The sequence below is a fragment of the Balaenoptera physalus genome (genome assembly GCF_965194825.1).
Source record: "Balaenoptera physalus genome assembly, chromosome: 9".
NCBI classification, from domain to species: Eukaryota; Metazoa; Chordata; class Mammalia; order Artiodactyla; family Balaenopteridae; genus Balaenoptera; species Balaenoptera physalus.
Genome location: NC_138888.1, coordinates 31,402,844 through 31,423,399, shown reverse-complemented (window position 1 = coordinate 31,423,399; position 20,556 = coordinate 31,402,844). Strand labels below are relative to the sequence as shown.

General features: G+C 40.0%; 1 protein-coding gene across 2 annotated transcripts in view; it reads left to right on the top strand.

The window, feature by feature from the left end:
* The window catches only part of ENPP3 (ectonucleotide pyrophosphatase/phosphodiesterase 3), a 94,822-nt gene that overhangs the window by 41,215 nt on the left and 33,051 nt on the right, over positions 1-20,556 (top strand). For both annotated transcript variants that reach the window (XM_082474565.1, XM_082474564.1), the window contains 6 exons: positions 1,101-1,180; positions 3,526-3,645; positions 4,211-4,320; positions 13,758-13,823; positions 14,332-14,404; positions 19,966-20,074. In XM_082474565.1, coding sequence (XP_082330691.1) covers positions 1,101-1,180; positions 3,526-3,645; positions 4,211-4,320; positions 13,758-13,823; positions 14,332-14,404; positions 19,966-20,074 — 558 coding nt within the window. The remainder of the gene's footprint in view (positions 1-1,100; positions 1,181-3,525; positions 3,646-4,210; positions 4,321-13,757; positions 13,824-14,331; positions 14,405-19,965; positions 20,075-20,556) is intronic.

Genomic DNA, 20,556 nt, shown 5'->3' with positions numbered 1-20,556 from the left:
TTCCAGTTGCAATGTTTGTTGCTTTCTGGACAACAATCCTTTGCACTTTTTGTTTTAACCTAAATAGAATCTCTAATGGTGAAGCTCTCTTTTAGAATTAGAGTTGGTAGGATTTTGGTATGGAAAATTTCTCACACTTCACTGCTGCAGAGGAAATATCAGTGTGCCTTAGTGGTTCTGACCTCCTTGAGCAGAGTTATTGCACAGATGAAAACAACAGAATAACTGAAAGCCAATTTGATGCCATGCTTTGGGGAAAACGGATCACAGGAAACTTCACTGATCAGATGGAAACTGTACTGACTGAAAATAATAAGTGGGAAAGTTAGTTCATCTTGTAACATTGCTTTGTGGCATGGGCTTATGCATTTACACAAGTTAAACTCCTTTTCAGTTATCAAGATAGTTGTGTTCACTTTTGTTATATTGGATATTTTATGTATAAGAACTAGCTAAGAAGCCGATGTTATATAGAAATTCTTGTTGTAATGACCTGGGTCAGAAAGAGGGGAGCAGCTAAAGCAAACAAAGCTGGCACTGTGTAAAGTAGGGTACATTTAGCTCAGGGGTCAGCAAGCTGTGGCCTACGGGCCAAATCTCGCCCACTCTGCCTGTTTTTGTAAGGCCTGTTAATGCTAAGAATTGTTTTCATTCTTAAATGGTTGGGAAAAAAAGAATATTTTGTGCCATGCAAAAAAAAAATGTGAAATTCAAATTTCAATGTCTATAAATAAAGTTTTATTAGAACACAGCTATGCTCATTTGTTTACATGTTGTCTATAGATGCTTAGAGGCCTTAATAGCAGAGGTGAGCTGTTGCAACAGAGACCATATGGATTTGCAAAGCCTAACATATTTATTATCTAGTTCTTTATAGAAAAATTTTCCTGACCCTTGATTTAGCTCACTTCTCTCCTGAAAACTGTCATTCCTTGGAATGGAGGAATTTTAAGCATCAGAATTTCGACCTCTTTCCATCTAATTCACCCCTTAGTTAGTTTTCTATTTCTCTGTGAAACTTTCGTGTTCAGATTTTTAGTTATTCAAACAACTTCTGAGGAAGAAACAACGTCTTAATTTCTCACTATCCTTTGCTGCAGAAACATGCGGAATTCATTCAAAATACCTGAGACCTGCCTATCCAACCAAAACCTTCCCAAATCATTACACCATTGTCACGGTAAGTGCTTAGCCCAGTGGCAAGACTGACAGGCCCCCGAAGGGCAACTGACCACACCAGACATGCTTAGGCGGAACTGGCCAAGCCGCAGGTCACACATTTCATGAGCATGTGTGGTGGCAGTCACAGCTAATTCAGGCTGGGAAGGAGTGTCTCAGTATGGGGTCAATCCAGGGCTGTGAGATGTTAACTGTGATTGAGTGTCCCAGCATTAGGTTCATTTACCTCTGTGACAGGCCAGGATAGCCTCTTGGATGTGAGAAATACCCTCTATTCTGATCTTTTGATTACCCTCCATTTATCTGAAGGTCTGCTGGGAATGGCAGGCTATGTATGAGGACAGCCACTCTGATGTGGGAAAGTTCTTTCTTTCCTAGTCTTTTTTTATTATATTTAATTTGATAAAGTCTCTTGTTTCATAATTGAATTCAAACTGGCTATATCTCTTTATAAATTTATATATTTATTTTTAAACATTTATTTATTTATTTTTGTCTGCATTGGGTCTTTGTTGTTACGCACGGGCTTTCTCTAGTTGCAGAGAGCAGGGGCCACTCTTTGTTGCAGTGTGCGGGCTTCTCATTGTTGTGGAGCACAGGCTCTAGGCCCATGGGCTTCAGTAGTTGTGGTGCGCAGGCTCAGTAGTTGTGGCTCGCGGGCTCTAGAGTGCAGGTTCAGTAGTTGTGGAGCACAGGCTTAGTTGCTCTGCTGCATATGGGATCTTCTGGGACCAGGGCTCGAACCCATGTCCCCAGCATTGGCAGGTGGATTCTTAACCACTGCGCCACCAGGGAAGTCCCAAACTGGCTATATCTCTTTAGATAAAGCAAGTAAAGCAAATGAATTCTCCTCAGTGTATGAGAAGACGTACAAGAAATGATCAAAATGAACTCAAAGGAAGATTAACTTATTTAATATTTATAGATTTAGAACACATCTTAAGGCGTCCTCTGCCTCAGCCTTTATTGCCAAAGGATATTATGTCTTTACTACATTGCATTTATTAGTATGGAACAGTAATTACAACTTATTTAAATTTTAGCCCTTAAGTAATTATATGTATGTATATATGTATATATGTGTGTTTGCATGTGTGTGTGTGCATGTATAAATGCAGATTCCATTTTGCAGATTCACCTAAACATTTGAGTTACCCAGCTCACATGTTTCCAGCTGAGGTCTAACAAGGCAATACTCTGCCTTCTTGTTTTTAGCTCTCATTCTATAAACAAATGTTGTTTTCACAGTCTACTGTCTATTTAGTGCCATGTTTTTCACATGTTTGTGCTTTTTTATTGGAGATTTTGCTGTTTACAATGGCCCTCAAGTGTGGTGCTCAAGTACTTTCTAGCGTTCCTAAGAGCAAGAAGTCTGTGATGTACCTTATGGAGAAGATATGTGTGTTAGATGTGTTCAGTCATGAGTTATACTGAACTAAAAATATATATTAAATAAGGGATCTTCAAACAGAAACACACATAAAACAAGATTACATATGGATCAGTAGACAAAAATATTGTAACCAAAAGCTCACAGGAACATAACCCTTTATTTTCTCTAGGAGCAGTGGTTCGATATTCACTAATTCAGTGTTTGCAGCAACTTTATAGAGCATAACTATTGCAAATAGCAAGAATTGACTATATGTACGCATACTTACATAAGTCTACATACATAATATATTAATACTTATACATGTATATATAAATGAGGGATTATACATAAGTGCTATTAATTTCCTACATATGCATATGTATCCATATTCATATATATAGTAATGTTCCGAAATAATGACCCTAAAAACCTCTCTAAATGTAGTTACAACTGCATAGGGTATCATGGGCATTCAATAAAAATATGTGAATTGAAGGAATGACTGGATTGATGGATGGATGGAAGGGAGGAAGTACAGAGACTTGGCAGGCTTCCTTTTAAAGTGCTGGTAACACACTTTAACCCATTTGCCAGGCTGTCTGATACTTAAAAGCATCCATGTAGTAAATTTCTTGCTATTACTGCCAATAAAACCAATGGCTAATCAATATTATAATATAGAATCTATAATTAGCAAACAGTTATTAATAACATGAGTTATATTAAAACTATCAGCCCAAATCATCTGCCTAATGTCATTCGTTTGCAGCTATAGACCACAGTGGAACTAGAATATATATAATACTAGTATGTATATTTGGCATTAGGGTTCAGATCCAGGGGTTTTATATTGAAAGGTATATGGCATCTTTTCAAATATGAGTTATAGGTCTTATGCTATTTCAATTTAAGTGTATGTTTTATTAATTTATTATTTTATCTTAAATCTTTTTTAAAAATTATCATTTTAGGGGTTATATCCAGAATCACATGGCATCATTGACAATAATATGTATGATGTATACCTCAACAAGAAGTTTTCACTTTCTTCAAAGGAGAAAGATAATCCAGTTTGGTGGCATGGACAACCAGTATGTAGCATTCTTCATGTGGCTCCAAAGTAACCTTCATTTCCCAACGTGACAGTGGATCTCTCTTCTCTCTCCACTTTGAGTTTTACATTATCTTTTTAATTTCTAAGGGCTAGGGGTGGGATGGTGTTTCACCATTATTTATAATTATAATTTGAATCTTTTTAACGTGTATAGTTGTTCACCTAAATTGTCTTCAGTTGAAACTTGGATGTTTTATTATAAACGTATCAACCTGGAAGTTACTCAGAAAGATTATCTGTTAACTTTTTTATTCATTCTGTTTTATAAATCTTTAAAAGGGAAAGAAGAACTGTACAATTTTACCAATTTGAAAAATGATGTTTCTTACTGTCCTATGTTTTTTGATTTTTGAAGTGGATGCCTGGATAATTACTTTTTTAAACTGCGACAAAGACAAATTTTAAATAATTTAAATACATTTTAATAGTTGAATAAATTTTGCAACTGTTAGTACTGTTCAGTTTCTCGTAAATGGCACCATTTCTACTCAAACTGATTATTCTCTTAACCTCCACTTATTTGAAATTTTCACTTCTTATAGATCTGGCTGACAGCAATGTATCAAGGTTTAAAAGCTGGTACCTACTTTTGGCCAGGATCAGATGTGGCTATAAATGGCACCTTTCCTTCCATATATAGGATTTACAACAGGTACTAAAGCACCTGCAGATGTGATCCCGTCTAGGCAGGGATGATTCGATTTTTTTTTTTTTTTTTTGGCTGCGTTGGGACTTCGTTGCTGCGCATGGGCTTTCTCTAGTCGCGGCGAGGGGGGCGCTACTCTTCGTTGCGGTGCACGGGCTTCTCACTGCGGTGGCTTCTCTTGTTAGGGCACACGGACTCTAGGCGCGCGGACTTCGGTAGTTGTGGTGCACGGGCTTCAGTAGTTGTGGCACACGGGCTTAGTTGCTCCGTGGCATGTGGGATTGTCCCGGACCAGGGCTCGAACCCGTGTCCCCAGAATTGGCAGGCGGATTCTTAACCACAGTGCCACCAGGGAAGCCCCTAGAATTTTTTTTTTTTTTTGGTCTTAATCTTGATGGTAATTTTATTTTTCCAGTTGTTTGGGCCAAAAAATCTTGAAGTCAACATTGATTCCTCTCTCTTACATCCCTCATCCCGTCTGTCAGTAAACCCTTGTGCCTCTAATTCAAAATATTATATGCAGTCTGAGAGCTTTTTATTACCCCCAGCATTAACACTCTGGTCGAGCTGTCATCCTCTTTTGCCTGCACTACTGCAGCTGCCTTTTTACACGTCTCCCTGTTTCTATTTCTGTTCCCTATAATCTATTCTCAGTTTATCAGCCAGAATAATTACTTAAAAGAACAAGTCCGATTACGGCACTCTTTTGCACCAAAAACTTCAACGGCTTGCAGTTTAGCAAAGAGTAAATCCCACAAGGCCCTAGTGGTATGAGCCCTGCTGTGCCCCTGCCTCTCAGACTCCTCTCCAGCTACTTTCCTGGGTTCTGTCACTCTACTCGAGCCATACTGACCTTTTCGGTGACCCCAACATACCAGGCTTGCTTCTGCTGTAGGGCCTTTGCACAGGCTGTTCCTCTGCCTGAGACAATCTTACTCCATGTATCTGTACAGCCCACTCCCTCACCTCCTTCTGGCTGTAGCTCAAAAATTACCTTCTCCATATTGTCTTAGCCTCATCACACTAAGATTTCAAATTCAAATCCTCCCACTCCAGTTTCTCAGTGCCCCATATTCTGGCTCTAGTCTTTTTTTTTTTTTTTTAACATCTTTATTGAAGTATAATTGCCTTACAATGGTGTGTTAGCTTCTGCTTTATAACAAAGTGAATCAGTTATACATATACAATATGTTCCCATTTCTCTTCCCTCTTGCATCTCCCTCCCTCCCACCCTCCCCATCCCATCCCTCTAGATGGTCACAAAGCACCGAGCTGATCTCCCTGTGCTATGCGGCTGCTTCCCACTAGTTATCTATTTTACATTTGGTAGTGTATATATGTCCATGACACTCTCTTACCCTGTCACATCTCACCCCACCCCCTCCCCATATCCTCAAGTCCATTCTCTAGTAGGTCTGTGTCTTTATTCCCGTCTTGCCACTAGGTTCTTCATGGCCTTTTTTTTTTTTTTTTTTTTTTTTTTCTCTTTTTTTTTTTTTTTTTTCCCCTTAGATTCCGTATATATGTGTTAGCATACTGTATTTGTTTTTCTCTTTCTGACTTACTTCACTCTGTATGACAGACTCTAACTCCATCCACCTCATTACAAATACCTCCATTTCATTTCTTTTTATGGCTGAGTAATATTCCATTGTATATATGTGCCACATCTTCTTTATCCATTCATCTGTCGATGGACATTTAGATTGCTTCCATGTCCTGGCTATTGTAAATAGAGCTGCAATGAACATTTTGGTACATGACTCTTTTTGACCTATGGTTTTCTCAGGGTATATGCCCAGTAGTGGGATTGCTGGGTCGTATGGTAGTTCTATTTGTAGTTTTTTAAGGAACCTCCATACTGTTCTCCATAGTGGCTGTATCAATTTACATTCCCACCAACAGTGCAAGAGTGTTCCCTTTCCTCCACACCCTCTCCAGCATTTATTGTTTCTAGATTTTTTGATGATGGCCATTCTGACCGGAGTGAGATGATATCTCATTGTAGTTTTGATTTGCATTTCTCTAATGATTAATGATGTTGAGCATTCTTTCATGTGTCTGTAGGCCATCTGTATATCTTCTTTGGAGAAATGTCTATTTAGGTCTTCGGCCCATTTTTGGATTGGGTTGTTCGTTTTTTTGTTATTGAGCTGCATGAGCTGCTTGTAAATCTTGGAGATTAATCCTTTGTCAGTTGCTTCATTTGCAAATATTTTCTCCCATTCTGATGGTTGTCTTTTGGTCTTGTTTATGGTTTCCTTTGCTGTGCAAAAGCTTTTAAGTTTCATTAGGTCCCATTTGTTTATTTGTGTTCTTATTTCCATTTCTCTGGGAGCTGGGTCAAAAAGAATCTTGCTGTGATGTATGTCATAGAGTGTTCTGCCTATGTTTTCCTCTAAGAGTTTGATAGTGTCTGCCCTTACACTTAGGTCTTTAATCCATTTTGAGTTTATTTTTGTGCATGGTGTCAGGGAGTGTTCTATTTTCATACTTTTACATGTACCTGTCCAATTTTCCCAGCACCACTTATTGAAGAGGCTGTCTTTTCTCCACTGTATATGCTTGCCTCCTTTATCAAAAATAAGGTGCCCATATGTGTGTGGGTTTATCTCTGGGCTTTCTATCCTGTTCCATTGATCTATATTTCTGTTTTTGTGCCAGTACCAAACTGTCTTGATTACTGAAGCTTTGTAATATAGTCTGAAGTCAGGGAGCCTGATTCCCCCAGCTCCATTTTTCGTTCTCAAGATTGCTTTGGCTATTCGGGGTCTTTTGTGTTTCCATACAAATTGTGAAATTTTTTGTTCTAGTTCTGTGAAAAATGCCAGTGGTAGTTTGATAGGGATTGCATTGAATCTGTAGATTGCTTTGGGTAGTAGAGTCATTTTCACAATGTTGATTCTTCCAATCCAGGAACATGGTATATCTCTCCATCTATTTGTATCATCTTTAATTTCTTTCATCAGTGTCTTATAATTTTCTGCATACAGGTCTTTTGTCTCCTTAGGTAGGTTTATTCCTAGATATTTTATTCTTTTTGTTGCAATGGTAAATGGGAGTGTTTTCTTAATTTCACTTTCAGATTTTTCGTCATTAGTGTATAGAAATGCAAGAGATTTCTGTGCATTAATTTTGTATCCTGCTACTTTACCAAATTCATTGATTAGCTCTAGGAGTTTTCTGGTAGCATCTTTAGGATTCTCTATGTATAGTATCATGTCATCTGCAAATAGTGACAGCTTTACTTCTTCTTTTCCGATTTGGATTCCTTTTATTTCTTTGTCTTCTCTGATTGCTGTGGCTAACACTTCCAAAACTATGTTGAATAATAGTGGTGAGAGTGGGCAACCTTGTCTTGTTCCTGATCTTAGTGGAAATGGTTTCAGTTTTTCACCATTGAGGACAATGTTGGCTGTGGGTTTGTCATATATGGCCTTTATTATGTTGAGGAAAGTTCCCTCTATGCCTACTTTCTGCAGGGCTTTTATCATAAATGGGTGTTGAATTTTGTCGAAAGCTTTCTCTGCATCTATTGAGATGATCATATGGTTTTTCTCCTTCAGTTTGTTAATATGATGTATCACATTGATTGATTTGCGTATATTGAAGAATCCTTGCATTCCTGGGATAAACCCCACTTGATCATGGTGTATGATCCTTTTAATGTGCTGTTGGATTCTGTTTGCTAGTATTTTGTTGAGGATTTTTGCATCTATGTTCATCAGTGATATTGGCCTGTAGTTTTCTTTCTTTGTGACATCTTTGTCTGGTTTTGGTATCAGGGTGATGGTGGCCTCGTAGAATGAGTTTGGGAGTGTTCCTCCCTCTGCAATATTTTGGAAGAGTTTGAGAAGGATAGGTGTTAGCTCTTCTCTAAATGTTTGATAGAATTCACCTGTGAAGCCATCTGGTCCTGGGCTTTTGTTTGTTGGAAGGTTTTTAATCACAGTTTCAATTTCAGTGCTTGTGATTGGTCTGTTCATATTTTCTATTTCTTCCTGGTTCAGTCTCGGCAGTTTGTGCCTTTCTAAGAATCTGTCCATTTCTTCCAGGTTGTCCATTTTATTGGCATAGAGTTGCTTGTAGTAATCTCTCATGATCTTTTGTATTTCTGCAGTGTCAGTGGTTACTTCTCCTTTTTCATTTCTAATTCTATTGATCTGAGTCTTCTCCCTTTTTCTCTTGATGAGTCTGGCTAATGGTTTATCAATTTTGTTTATCTTCTCAAAGAACCAGCTTTTAGTTTCATTGATTTTTGCTATTGTTTCCTTCATTTCTTTTTCATTTATTTCTGACCTGATCTTTATAATTTCTTTCCTTCTGCTGGCTTTGGGGTTTTTTTGTTCTTCTTTCTCTAATTGCTTTAGGTGCAAGGTTAGGTTGTTTATTCGAGATGTTTCCTGTTTCTTGAGGTAGGCTTGTATTGCTATAAACTTCCCTCTTAGCACTGCTTTTGCTGCGTCCCATAGGTTTTGGGTCGTCGTATCTCCATTGTCATTTGTTTCTAGGTATTTTTTGATTTCCCCTTTGATTTCTTCAGTGATCACTTCGTTATTAAGTAATGTATTGTGTAGCCTCCATGTGTTTGTATTTTTTACAGGTCTTTTCCTGTAATTGATATCTAGTCTCATAGCGTTGTGGTCGGAAAAGATACTTGATACGATTTCAATTTTCTTAAATTTACCAAGGCTTGATTTGTGACCCAAGATATGATCTATCCTGGAGAATGTTCCATGAGCACTTGAGAAAAATGTGTATTCTGTTGTTTTTGGATGGAATGTCCTATAAATATCAATTAAGTCAATCTTGTTTAATGTATCATTTAAAGCTTGTGTTTCCTTATTTATTTTCATTTTGGATGATCTGTCCATTGGTGAGAGTGGGGTGTTAAAGTCCCCTACTATGATTGTGTTGCTGTCGATTTCCCCTTTTATGGCTGTTAGTATTTGCCTTATGTATTGAGGTGCTCCTATGTTGGGTGCATAAATATTTACAATTGTTATACCTTCCTCTTGGATCGATCCCTTGATCATTATATAGTGTCCTTCTTTGTCTCTTGTAATAGTCTTTATTTTAAAGTCTATTTTGTCTGATATGAGAATTGCTACTCCAGCTTTCTTTTGATTTCCATTTGCATGGAATATCTTTTTCCATCCCCTCACTTTCAGTCTATATGTGTCTCTGGGTCTGAAGTGGGTCTCTTGTAGACAGCATATAGATGGGTCTTGTTTTTGTATCCATTCAGCCAGCCTGTGTCTTTTGGTGGGAGCATTTAATCCATTTACATTCAAGGTAATTATCGATATGTATGTTCCTATTCCCATTTTCTTAAATGTTTTGGGTTTGTTATTGTAGGTGTTTTCCTTCTCTTGTGTTTCTTGCCTAGAGTAGTTCCTTTAGCATTTGTTGTAAAGCTGGTTTGGTGGTGCTGAACTCTCTCAGCTTTTGCTTGTCTGTAAAGGTTTTAATTTCTCCATCGAATCTGAATGAGATCCTTGCTGGGTAGTGTAATCTTGGTTGCAGGTTTTTCTCCTTCATCACTTTAAGTATATCCTGCCACTCCCTTCTGGCTTGCAGAGTTTCTGCTGAAAGATCAGATGTTAACCTTATGGGGATTCCCTTGTGTGTTATTTGTTTTTTTTCCCTTGCTGCCTTTAATATGTTTTCCTTATATTTAATTTTTGACAGTTTGATTAATATGTGTCTTGGTGTGTTTCTCCTTGGGTTTATCCTGTATGGGACTCTCTGTGCTTCCAGGACTTGATTAACTATTTCCTTTCCCATATTAGGGAAGTTTTCAACTATAATCTCTTCAAATATCTTCTCAGTCCCTTTCTTTTTCTCTTCTTCTTCTGGGACCCCTATAATTCGAATGTTGGCACGTTTAATGTTGTCCCAGAGGTCTCTGAGACTGTCCTCAGTTCTTTTCATTCTTTTTTCTTTATCCTGCTCTGCAGTAGTTATTTCCACCATTTTATCTTCCAGGTCACTTATCCTTTCTTCTGCCTCAGTTATTCTGCTATTGATCCCATCTAGAGTATTTTTAATTTCATTTATTGTGGTTTTCATCATTGCTTGGTTCCTCTTTAGTTCTTCTACGTCCTTGTTAAATGTTTCTTGCATTTTGTCTATTCTATTTCCAAGATTTTGGATCATCCTTACTATCATTATTCTGAATTCTTTTTCAGGTAGACTACCTATTTCCTCTTCATTTGTTAGGTCTGGTGTGTTTTGACCCTGCTCCTTCATCTGCTGTGTGTTTTTCTGTCGTCTCATTTTGCTTATCTTACTGTGTTTGGGGTCTCCTTTTCACAGGCTGCAGGTTCGTAGTTCCTGTTGTTTTTGCTATCTGTCCCCAGTGGCTAAGGTTGGTTCAGTGGGTTGTGTAGGCTTCCTGGTGGAGGGAACTAGTGCCTGAGCTCTGGTGGATGAGGTTGGCTCTTGTCTTTCTGGTGGGCACGTCCACGTCTGGTGGTGTATTTTGGGGTGTCTGTGGCCTTATTATGATTTTAGGCAGCCTCTCTGCTAATGGATGGGTCTGTGTTCCTGTCTTGCTAGTTGTTTGGCATATGGTGTCCAGCACTGTAGCTTGTTGGTCGTTGAGTGAAGCTGGGTCTTGATGTTGAGATAGAGATCTCTGAGAGATTTTTGCCGTTTGGTATTACGTGAAGCTGGGAGGTCTCTTGTGGACCAGTGTCCTGAAGTTGGCTCTCCCACCTCAGAGGCACGGCCCTGATGCCTGGCTGGAGCACCAAGAGCCTTTCGTCCACACGGCTCAGAGTAAAAGGGAGAAAAAATAGAAAGAAAGACAGAAAGAAAGAAAGAGGCTATAATATAGTGAAGTAAAATAAAGCTATTGTAAAGCAAAGCTATACAGACAAAATCGCACCCAGAAGCATATACATATACACTCACAAATAAAGGAAAAGGGGAAAAATTAATATATCCTGCTCCCAAAGTCCACCTCCTGAATTTGGGATGATTCGTTGTCTATTCAGGTATTCACCAGCTGCAGGCCCATCAAGTTGTTTGTGGAGTTTTAATCCGCTGCTTCTAAGGTTGCTGGGAGAGATTTCCCCTTATCTTCCCTGTTCGCACAGTTCCTGGGGTTCAGCTTTGGATTTGGACCCGCCTCTGCGTGTAGGTCGCCTGAGGGCGTCTATTCCCCGCACAGACAGGACGGGGTTAAAGGAGCAGCTGCTTCGGGGGCTCTGGCTCCCTCAGGCCGCGGGGAGGGAGGTGTACAGAGGAGGCGGGGTGAGCCTGCGGCGGCCGAGGCCGGCGTGACGTTGCACCAGCCTGAGGCGGGCAGTGCGTTCTCCCGGGGAACTTGTCCCCGGATCACGGGACCCTGGCAGTGGCGGGCTGCACAGGCTCCCGGGAGGGGCGATGTGGAGAGTGACTTGTGCTCACACACAGGCTTTTTGGAGGCGGCAGCAGCAGCCCCAGCGTCTCACGCCCGTCTCTGGGGTCCGTGCTGATCGCCGCGGCTCACGCCTTTCTCTGGAGTTCGTTTAGGCGGCACTCTGAATCCCCTCTCCTTGCGCGCCGCGAAACAAAGAGGCAAGAAAAAGTCTCTTGCCTCTTCGGCAGCTGCAGACTTTTTCCCGGTCTCCCTCCCAGCCAGCTGTGGTGCGCTAACCCCTTCAGGCTGTGTTCACGCCGCCAGCCCCAGTCCTCTCCCTGCGATCCAACCGAAACCGAAACCCGAGCCTCAGCTCCCAGCCCCGCCCGCCCCGGCGGGGGAGCAGACAAGCCTCTCGGGCTGGTGAGTGCTGCTCCGCGCCGAGCCTCTGTGCGGGAGTCTCTCCGTTTTTTTCCTCTGTGCCCCTGTTGCTGTGGGGTCTGCGGTGATCGCCGCGGCTCGCGCCCTTCTCTGGAGTTCGTTTAGGCGGCGCTCTGAATCCCCTCTCCTTGCGCGCCGCGAAATAAAGAGGCAAGAAAAAGTCTCTTGCCTCTTCGGCAGCTGCAGACTTTTTCCCGGTCTCCCTCCCAGCCCGCTGTTGTGCGCTAATCCCTTCAGGCTGTGTTCACGCTGCCAGCCTCAGTCCTCTCCCTGCGATCCGACCGAAGCCGAGCCTCAGCTCCCAGCCCCGCCCGCCCCGGCGGGTGAGCAGACAAGCCTCTCGGGCTGGAGAGTGCTGCTCGGCGCCGAGCCTCTGTGCGGGAATCTCTCCGTTTTTCCCTCTGCGCCCCTGTTGCTGTGGGATCCGCGCTGGTAGCTGCGGCTCGCGCCCGTCTCTGAAGTTCGTTTAGGCAGCGCTCTGAATCCCCTCTCCTCGCGCACCAGGAAACAAAGAGGGAAGAAAAAAGTCTCTTGCCTCTTCGGCAGCTGCAGACTTTTTCCCGGACTCCCTCTTGGCTAGCTGTGGTGCACTAACGCCTTCAGGCTGTGTTCACGCCGCCAACCCCAGTCCTCTCCCTGCGATCCGACCGAAGCCCGAGCCTCAGCTCCCAGCCCCGCCCGCCCCGGCGGGTGAGCAGACAAGCCTCTCGGGCTGGAGAGTGCTGCTCGGCGCCGAGCCTCCGTGCGGGAACCTCTCCGCTTTGCCCTCCGCACCCCTGTGGCTGCACTCTCCTCCGTGGCTCCGAAGCTTCCCCCCTCTGCCACCCGCAGTCTCTGCCCGCGAAGGGGCTTCCTAGTGCGTGGAAATCTTTCCTCCTTCACGGCTCCCTCCCACTGGAGCAGGTGCCGTCCCTATTCTTTTGTCTCTGTTATTTCTTTTTTCTTTTGCCCTACCCAAGTACGGGGGGAGTTTCTTGCCTTTTTGGAGGTCGGACGTTTTCTGCCAGCGTTCAGTGGGTGTTCTGTAGGAGCAGTTCCACGTGTAGATGTATTTCTACTGTATCTGTGGGAAGGAAGGTGATCTCCGCGTCTTACTCTTCCGCCATCTTCCCGAGGACCCTGGCTCTAGTCTTGCTTTTGTTTTCCCATAGCATTTTTCACCTTTTAATACACTCTGTAATTTATTTATGTATTAGGCCTATTTATTGTTTGTCTTCCTTGACTAGAATGTAACCTCTAGGAAGGACGTCGTCTTTGGTTTGCTCACTGATAAATTCTGTTTAAAATGAAGAAATCATGTCTGACAAAAGATAGTGCACATAAATGCATAAATGAATGAAGTAAATAAAAATAAACAAATTGAACTAATGGATAGTAATTAATGGCCTTCTATTTTAATCGGGGGAACAGTGAAGGAAGGATGGATGAGAAGGAAAGAAAACAATATACATTGAATTTATAGTGAGTCGAGTGTATCTCTCTATAGTTATTGAAAACGGGAATCCCTCTGAGTAGTACTGAATCCCTTTCAGTATTTTTATAATATATGGACACAAAATATCTGAAAATATCAACCTGCCTTCCTGAGCAGGCATATAATGAAGTTATTTTGATTTGATTAATTTTTAAAAATTATTTTTACTTTTCATTTCAGAAGTGTCACATATGAAGAGAGGGTCTTTACATTGTTAAAGTGGCTGGACCTGCCCAAAGCTGAACGGTAATATCTAGTGTCAGGGAAGTGCTGGCACAGCGGGATGTTTGTGGGCATAAAATGAAAGTATTTCTTAGTTTAAATTACCATTTTGGAAAAAAACTTGGCGTTTCCTTTTTACAGGCATTTTTCAAGAATTATTCTTAAAACCAGACATTTAAAGAAAGAACTAGTGTGGCAGAGAAAAGAGTCAGCAGAAAGTCATAAAGTAGGAAATACAGAGGGCCGAGGCTCATCAAGAGAGATCTTAACAGCAAGAACAAGACAGATTTTCAGCACTGAGTCAGACAAGTGCTTACATCCTGGAAGGTCTCATTTACTTCCTGCTAGACCACTATCCCTGCCAAAGCCAAGCAGAACCACTGAACCACTGGGCCTGGTTGTAGAGAAGGAAAGACCAGAGAAAAAGAGGAGGAAACTGCCACAAAGTTCCAGACCTACAAATCTCCCACACCCAACTTGTACCTTTATTCCAAATGGGTAACGTCTTTCTCTGTTTCAATTTTACTCCTAGACCCGATTTTTATACCATATACGTGGAACAACCTGATTCTGCAGGACATGCTCAGGGACCAGTCAGTGCCGCAGTAAGTTTTTCTTTTTAAACAAAGCTAAAATCATCTAGCCTTCACCCACAGCATGAAACGTTATTCTTTAATTTCCACTGAATACAAGTGTATTTGATATATATGAAGACATAAAAATAGTTAAAAGTCTAAATGATTATCTGCTTTATTAACCACAAAATAGTTAAACGTGTAAAAAGAATATCTGCCTTATTAAGCACATCTTGATTAATTTGATAACACTTATTGAATGCTTAGATGCAGCATTGTTATTTCACATCACGAGAACATCAAGGCTAGATCCAGTGTGTCAACTTAACATGTTAATGTAGCCCATTTCGAGCCATGTCACCTGAAAGTCCGTTGTAGAATATATGGCTGTCTATTCAAGCACAGTTCCAATCAGAAGTTCCTTATAATTGGACAATATATTATTGCATCAGTCAGAGTTATTCGCCTTCTAGGCCCCCATTATAATTGAGGGAGACCCTTCAATACTTGTTTCTTCATTATCTAAACCATTTTGTATTTACTACAGAAATATAGTTCTTAAATATGATTTTTTTTAAAAGCTGATTCTCTTCTAAAACCCACTCAAGGCTGCATTGTCTTGGACATGATATAAAGTTGCAAAGGTCCCCATGAGTATGGCATTTCCTTACCCCACGGAAACTCATTTAACAGTTTTCCTCAGTTGGAATGCAAGCATATTCATTCTGGCAGCATGACTTAGGTGTTTGCCAGAAATGCCCTTCTTCTTCCTTCTCATTAAATCAAAATGATTTCTAATATAAGCCCTGCTCATGTCTGACCACTATGAACCCATTTGTCCTCTTTTATATTCCTACACCGCCCTTGACTGTCTCACAGAATCTAACACTTAATCAGGTTATTCTAAGGGTGAATGGCTTAGTAACTATCTAAAGCATATTCACCATTTCTTCTTTTCCATTTTAATTGTTATCCCTGCTTGATATGATTTGAGAGGGGATACTCTAATCTGCATTTGTCTGACCCCTACAGCTGACTTTAGGTGCCATATCTTTTTCTTCTATCCAATGCTCTAGTTTAGTACCCAAATAAATTTTAAGTGTAATTTGGAAAAGTGCTGCCAAGGGAACAATCAGAATGCCCTGAGAGGTCTTTAGGGGCTAACCTAGTCTGGGTTGGGGCTGGTTAGAAAGTTCTCTGAATAACAAAAAAGATAAAAAGTTCACAAATGGCCTGGTTAAGGGAGGAGCTGAGCACATTAGAGGAACAAATGGACAGGTAGCTAGACAAATAGACAATATGATAATGGTAAAAATAAGAATAGCAGCTAACTCTTATTGTGTGCTGCTCTGTGCCAGGTACTGTCTGAATTGCTATATGAGGATTATCTCTCACTAATGTCAGGAGCACTGTGGACCAGGGGAGAGGGCTAAGAGGAAGCTTACAGAAGGAGGCAAGCGCCAAACCACGCGAATTCTTCTAGGCCATAAAACGTGCAATGGGAAGCACTGAGGCATTTTAATCAGGGAAGGACATGATCAGATCTATGTGAATTTAAAAATCACTTTTATCATGTAAGAGGAATGGGTTAGAGGGAGCAAGGGAAAGTGGGGAGACATGAGTTAGCTTTTACAATGTTTCAGGAAAGAGATAATAGTGGCTTGGACTGTGGTAGTGGCAACCATCATGGATGGCAGAAGGTATATTTAAGATTCATTTAAGAGATGGACTTGATATGACTTGGTGTGAGATAGGTGATGGGGTGGGGGATCAATGGTGATTTTCAGGTTTCTAGCATAAGCAGGCAGGTTCCTCCAATAAGACCACTGAAGGGCATCTTCTTGGAGGTGAAGATCATGTTGTGACTGGGGTGCCTGTGACATCCAAATGGAGATGTCCAGAAGGCAACTAAATATGGATTTAAAGCTCAAAGGAGATGGAGATCAGGCAGTTTGGCAGCATCCAGATGGTGCATGGAAGCGGAGATGTCCTAAGGAAAGAAAGAGTGAACAGTGAAAATAGAAGGATTAAGACAAAGCCTCATTTAAAACTTAAGAAGAGGCCAAACAGATGCAGAAACTGGAAAGCTTTATGGCTTTGTTATTGCTATTGTTACTTTTAATCACATACTTTGATTCAGAGTTACTATGACATAATTTGAAAGTAAAAAGATGATTTACTATATTGAAAGCTTATTAACTAGTTCTAAGTTTTTCAGTTATCAGTACCCTTGCTCTTGCCCTGCTATCCCTTTGAGGCTTACTTTTTAAAAAATTTTTTATTTTATTTGGCGCGCAGCATGCGGGATCTTAGGTCCCCAACAAAGGATCAAACCGGTGTCCCCTGCATTGGGAGCGTGGAGTCTTAACCACTGGACCGCCAGGGAAGTCCCTAAGACCTACTTTTAACAGTTTCTTGTGGGCCTGATGTCGTGCTAGGCATTCTTAGAGGTGAAGAAGATGAAGCTCCTGTACCAGAAACCAGGTTGAAAGGGCAGATAAAGGAAATAACGAGTTAATGCACAAAAGGATTCTTTCTCAAAGAAACCTTAAAAAAATTTCATAGCTTAAATAGTGTTTAGATGGGAAGATTATTGTGACCTGGCATAGCTGGAGAAGGCTTTATGAAATGGGGATGTAGAGGGTGACAGGATTTGGAGAGGTAGGAGGAGGTGGGAGAGGCATTTGAAGTATAATAAAATCGGAACTTCTTAATAACAAATTTGCTCCGATGAGTCTCTAGGATTGATGTTGAATTAGGCACAGAGTGTCCTGGTTGGTTCCAGTAACTTTAAATAATGGTCTAATACTTTAATAAGATCCAGTAATTATTCATTATTAAAAAACAAATTATTAATCTTAGATGGAATGAAAAGTTGGGAAGAAAAATTTAATTCTGAAAAGAAAATTGAAATTAAGAACAGATTGACTGACATGTTGCTAATGCTCATGAACGTGATGGGAAAATTTCTGAGCACCGAAGAACTCTGTTTTGGGGGAAGCATGTGGAAGGAGCTGGAACAAGACAGGAGGAATGTTGTACCTTTTGAAAAACAGGTTATGTCTCTGCTGCATAGAGCAGCCTTGAATGCCATTTTACCCAAGGGGATTTCCAGATCCAGAGAAAAATTGTTCATTGAGGGTCTTTCCAGTTAATTAATTATATCAGGATTGATTTTACTGTTTCCACAGTGTCTCCTGTGAAAGTGAGTGATCATGATTGCATGTGAAAGAAGTTGGGTTTTCTACCCAAACTTAGTTTGCCTCAGAGCTTTCTATCCCTGTTAATTATCTTACTCATTGCCTGTTATAGGCATCTCTTGTTTCTTAGCTTTGTCTGGGCTAGAATAGGAGGCTGGCATCTACTCACTTCACGTTCAGTGCAACGTGCCATCTATGGAGTGTGTACTTTGTGAACAGCTCTGTGCTTAGGAAGCAGGTGATGAGTTTGGTTGCACAGTCCTTTCCCTACAGGAGCTCCCACGCTCCTGGGGAGAAAGGCAGATGCATAGATGATTTCTAAACTGTGGAGAGTCCAAAGGTAGCGGGATGCCAGGGTGCCAGGGGAGGACAGAGGAGGAAGGGCTCTGAGTGCAGCCGGGAGGAGTGAGTAGGTGGCCTATGTGAAAGGGAACATAATTATGCTGTGATGACAGGTGGAAACCATGACTCTCACTGGCAAACCAGAGTGCGTGGTCACCCTGAGAATGAGGGTCAAGAAAGTGTCATGGAGTTGATGATAGACTTAGCAGTATATAGAGATGATTGGAGTTAAAGTCCTGCCCTGTCCCTTAGTAACTGTGGGATTACCAACATGTCACTTAACTGCTTTAAACCTCAAGTTTCCTGGTCTCTGTAACTGGAAATTCCAGTAGCATCTTCCATGAATGTTTGCTGAGAGATTTCATGAGGTAATGCACTAACACTCTTAACAGTAATTGGCTTTCTCAAAGCCAATAAAATAAAATTGTAAAATTGTAAAATTCTTTCTCAAAAAAGAAAAAAAAAAGGCAATCATTGTTATAATAGTACTAAGAAGATTAAACATTTTCCCCAATCCCGTGGGGAAAGTGCTATTACATTTTCTTATTCACTGAAAAAAAATGAGGTTATGTTAGTTAAAAATTATTCACTTAAACCTTAAGTCAGTTAAATATACTATATCGATAAAGTGTAGAAAAATCTAAAAATACAAAAGAATATAAACAATAAAATAAAAATGAACTCTAACTCATTATTCAGAGACAATCACTGTTAACCGTACCTTGATATATTTTCTTTTGGTTTTCCATATATGTGACTTTACTATGAAATGCTGAATGTATTTAAAAACAAAATTGGATTATGCAATATGTATGAGTGTGTATACAGTTTGGCTTTAATTTTTTAACTTTAGCATTGTATTGTGATCATCTTCCTATGCCATTGTTCTTTAAAAATATTTTTAAAATTATTTTTTATTGGAGTATAGTTGCTTTACAATGTTGTGTTAGTTTCTACTGTACAGCAAAAATGAATCAGTTATACATATACATATATCCCCTCTTTTTTGGATTTTCTTCCAATTTAGGTCACCACAGTGTATTAAGTAGAGTTCCCTGTGCTATACAGTATGTTCTCATTAGTTATCTATTTTATACATAGTATCAATAGTGTATATATGTCAATCCCAATCTCCCAATTCCTCCCATCCCCACTCCCTTTCCCCCTTGGTATCCATACATTAGTTCTCTACATCTGTGTCTCTATTTCTGCTTTGCAAATAAGGTCATCTGTACCATTTTTCTAGATTCCACATATATGCGTTAATATACAATATTTGTTTTTCTCTTTCTGACTTACTTCACTCTATATGACACTCTCTAGGTCCACCCACGTCTCTACAAATGACCCATTGTCGTTCCTTTTTATGGCTGAGTAATATTCCATTGTATATATGTAGTACATCTTCTTTATCCATTCCTCTGTTGATGGACTTTTAGGTTGCTTAAATATTTTTTAATGGTTATTGAGTATGCCTACTTAAGGATATGGTATAATTTTTTTCTTGTATTTAAATTGTAAATAAATAATGTGATGAATATCCTTGTATGTAAATCTCCATCTGTACTCTGTTTACTTAGGACAAATGCCCAGAAACAGAATTATTAGGTTACAGGGTATGCCCCTTTTAAACTCTCTGGCTACACATTGTCTCATTGTTCTCTGGAACATGTGTAACCATTTAGGCTCCTATAGAAGTGTCTATGGACTCTTCTCCCCAGCATTGGAAATTATCATGAAAACCTTTGCAGTTAAATAATGTTTGAATAATGTTGAAGTTGAACACTTTTCCTCAGGTATTTATTGGCCAGTAGTCTATTTTCCTTTGTAGGGAATATGGTTTAATTTTTTTTTTTTTTTTTGGCTATAGAAATATAGGGAATTGGTATTTGGTAAATGTAGTATGGGTGCTGGGCTCTGATATCCTATTTCAAAACCCAACAATTTCAGAGAAGGAAATTATTTAATTTTTACTCGATTAGATAATGGTTTGGTTAATTAAGCCTTAATTCATGAAGATAATCTTAACTCCAATTTTTTTTTCCATAGGTAATTCAAGCCTTACAGTTAGTAGATTACACTTTTGGATTGTTGATGGAAGGCCTAAAGCAGAGAAACTTAGTCAATTGTGTCAATATAATCCTTTTGGCTGACCATGGTATGCTTTTTTTTAAATCATATTTTATCGTGCTTTTTTAAAAATTGTATTTTATCGTTGATTAAATCTTATCACTTCAGGGAGCATACAAAAAAAATAGAGATTTTTAAAGTCTATTTCTAGACCTAGAAGCTCTTGAATGAGCAAAGAATGAGCTTTGTAGTAGGCTGTGATGAATAGAGGACTAAAATTTATACTTTTAGTTTAATTATTCTAACATTCATTCTGAAAAATCTATCCATACACTTAATTTTCTATATATTTGGAGTTAGTAGTACTTAGCAAGGATGTGGCTGGGCTGTTCTCATAAAAAATGTCTTCTTTTCAGTGAATGATTCATTCATATAGATTGGCTGCTGTTTACTGAATTGGCTAGTTTTACCATGTTCTGTGTATTTCTTTTGAGTCATGTGAATAGACTTCTATAAAGTCCCTGTCACTCCACATTTCTCTGCTTGAGGGTAGCTCTCCATTTCAGTCAA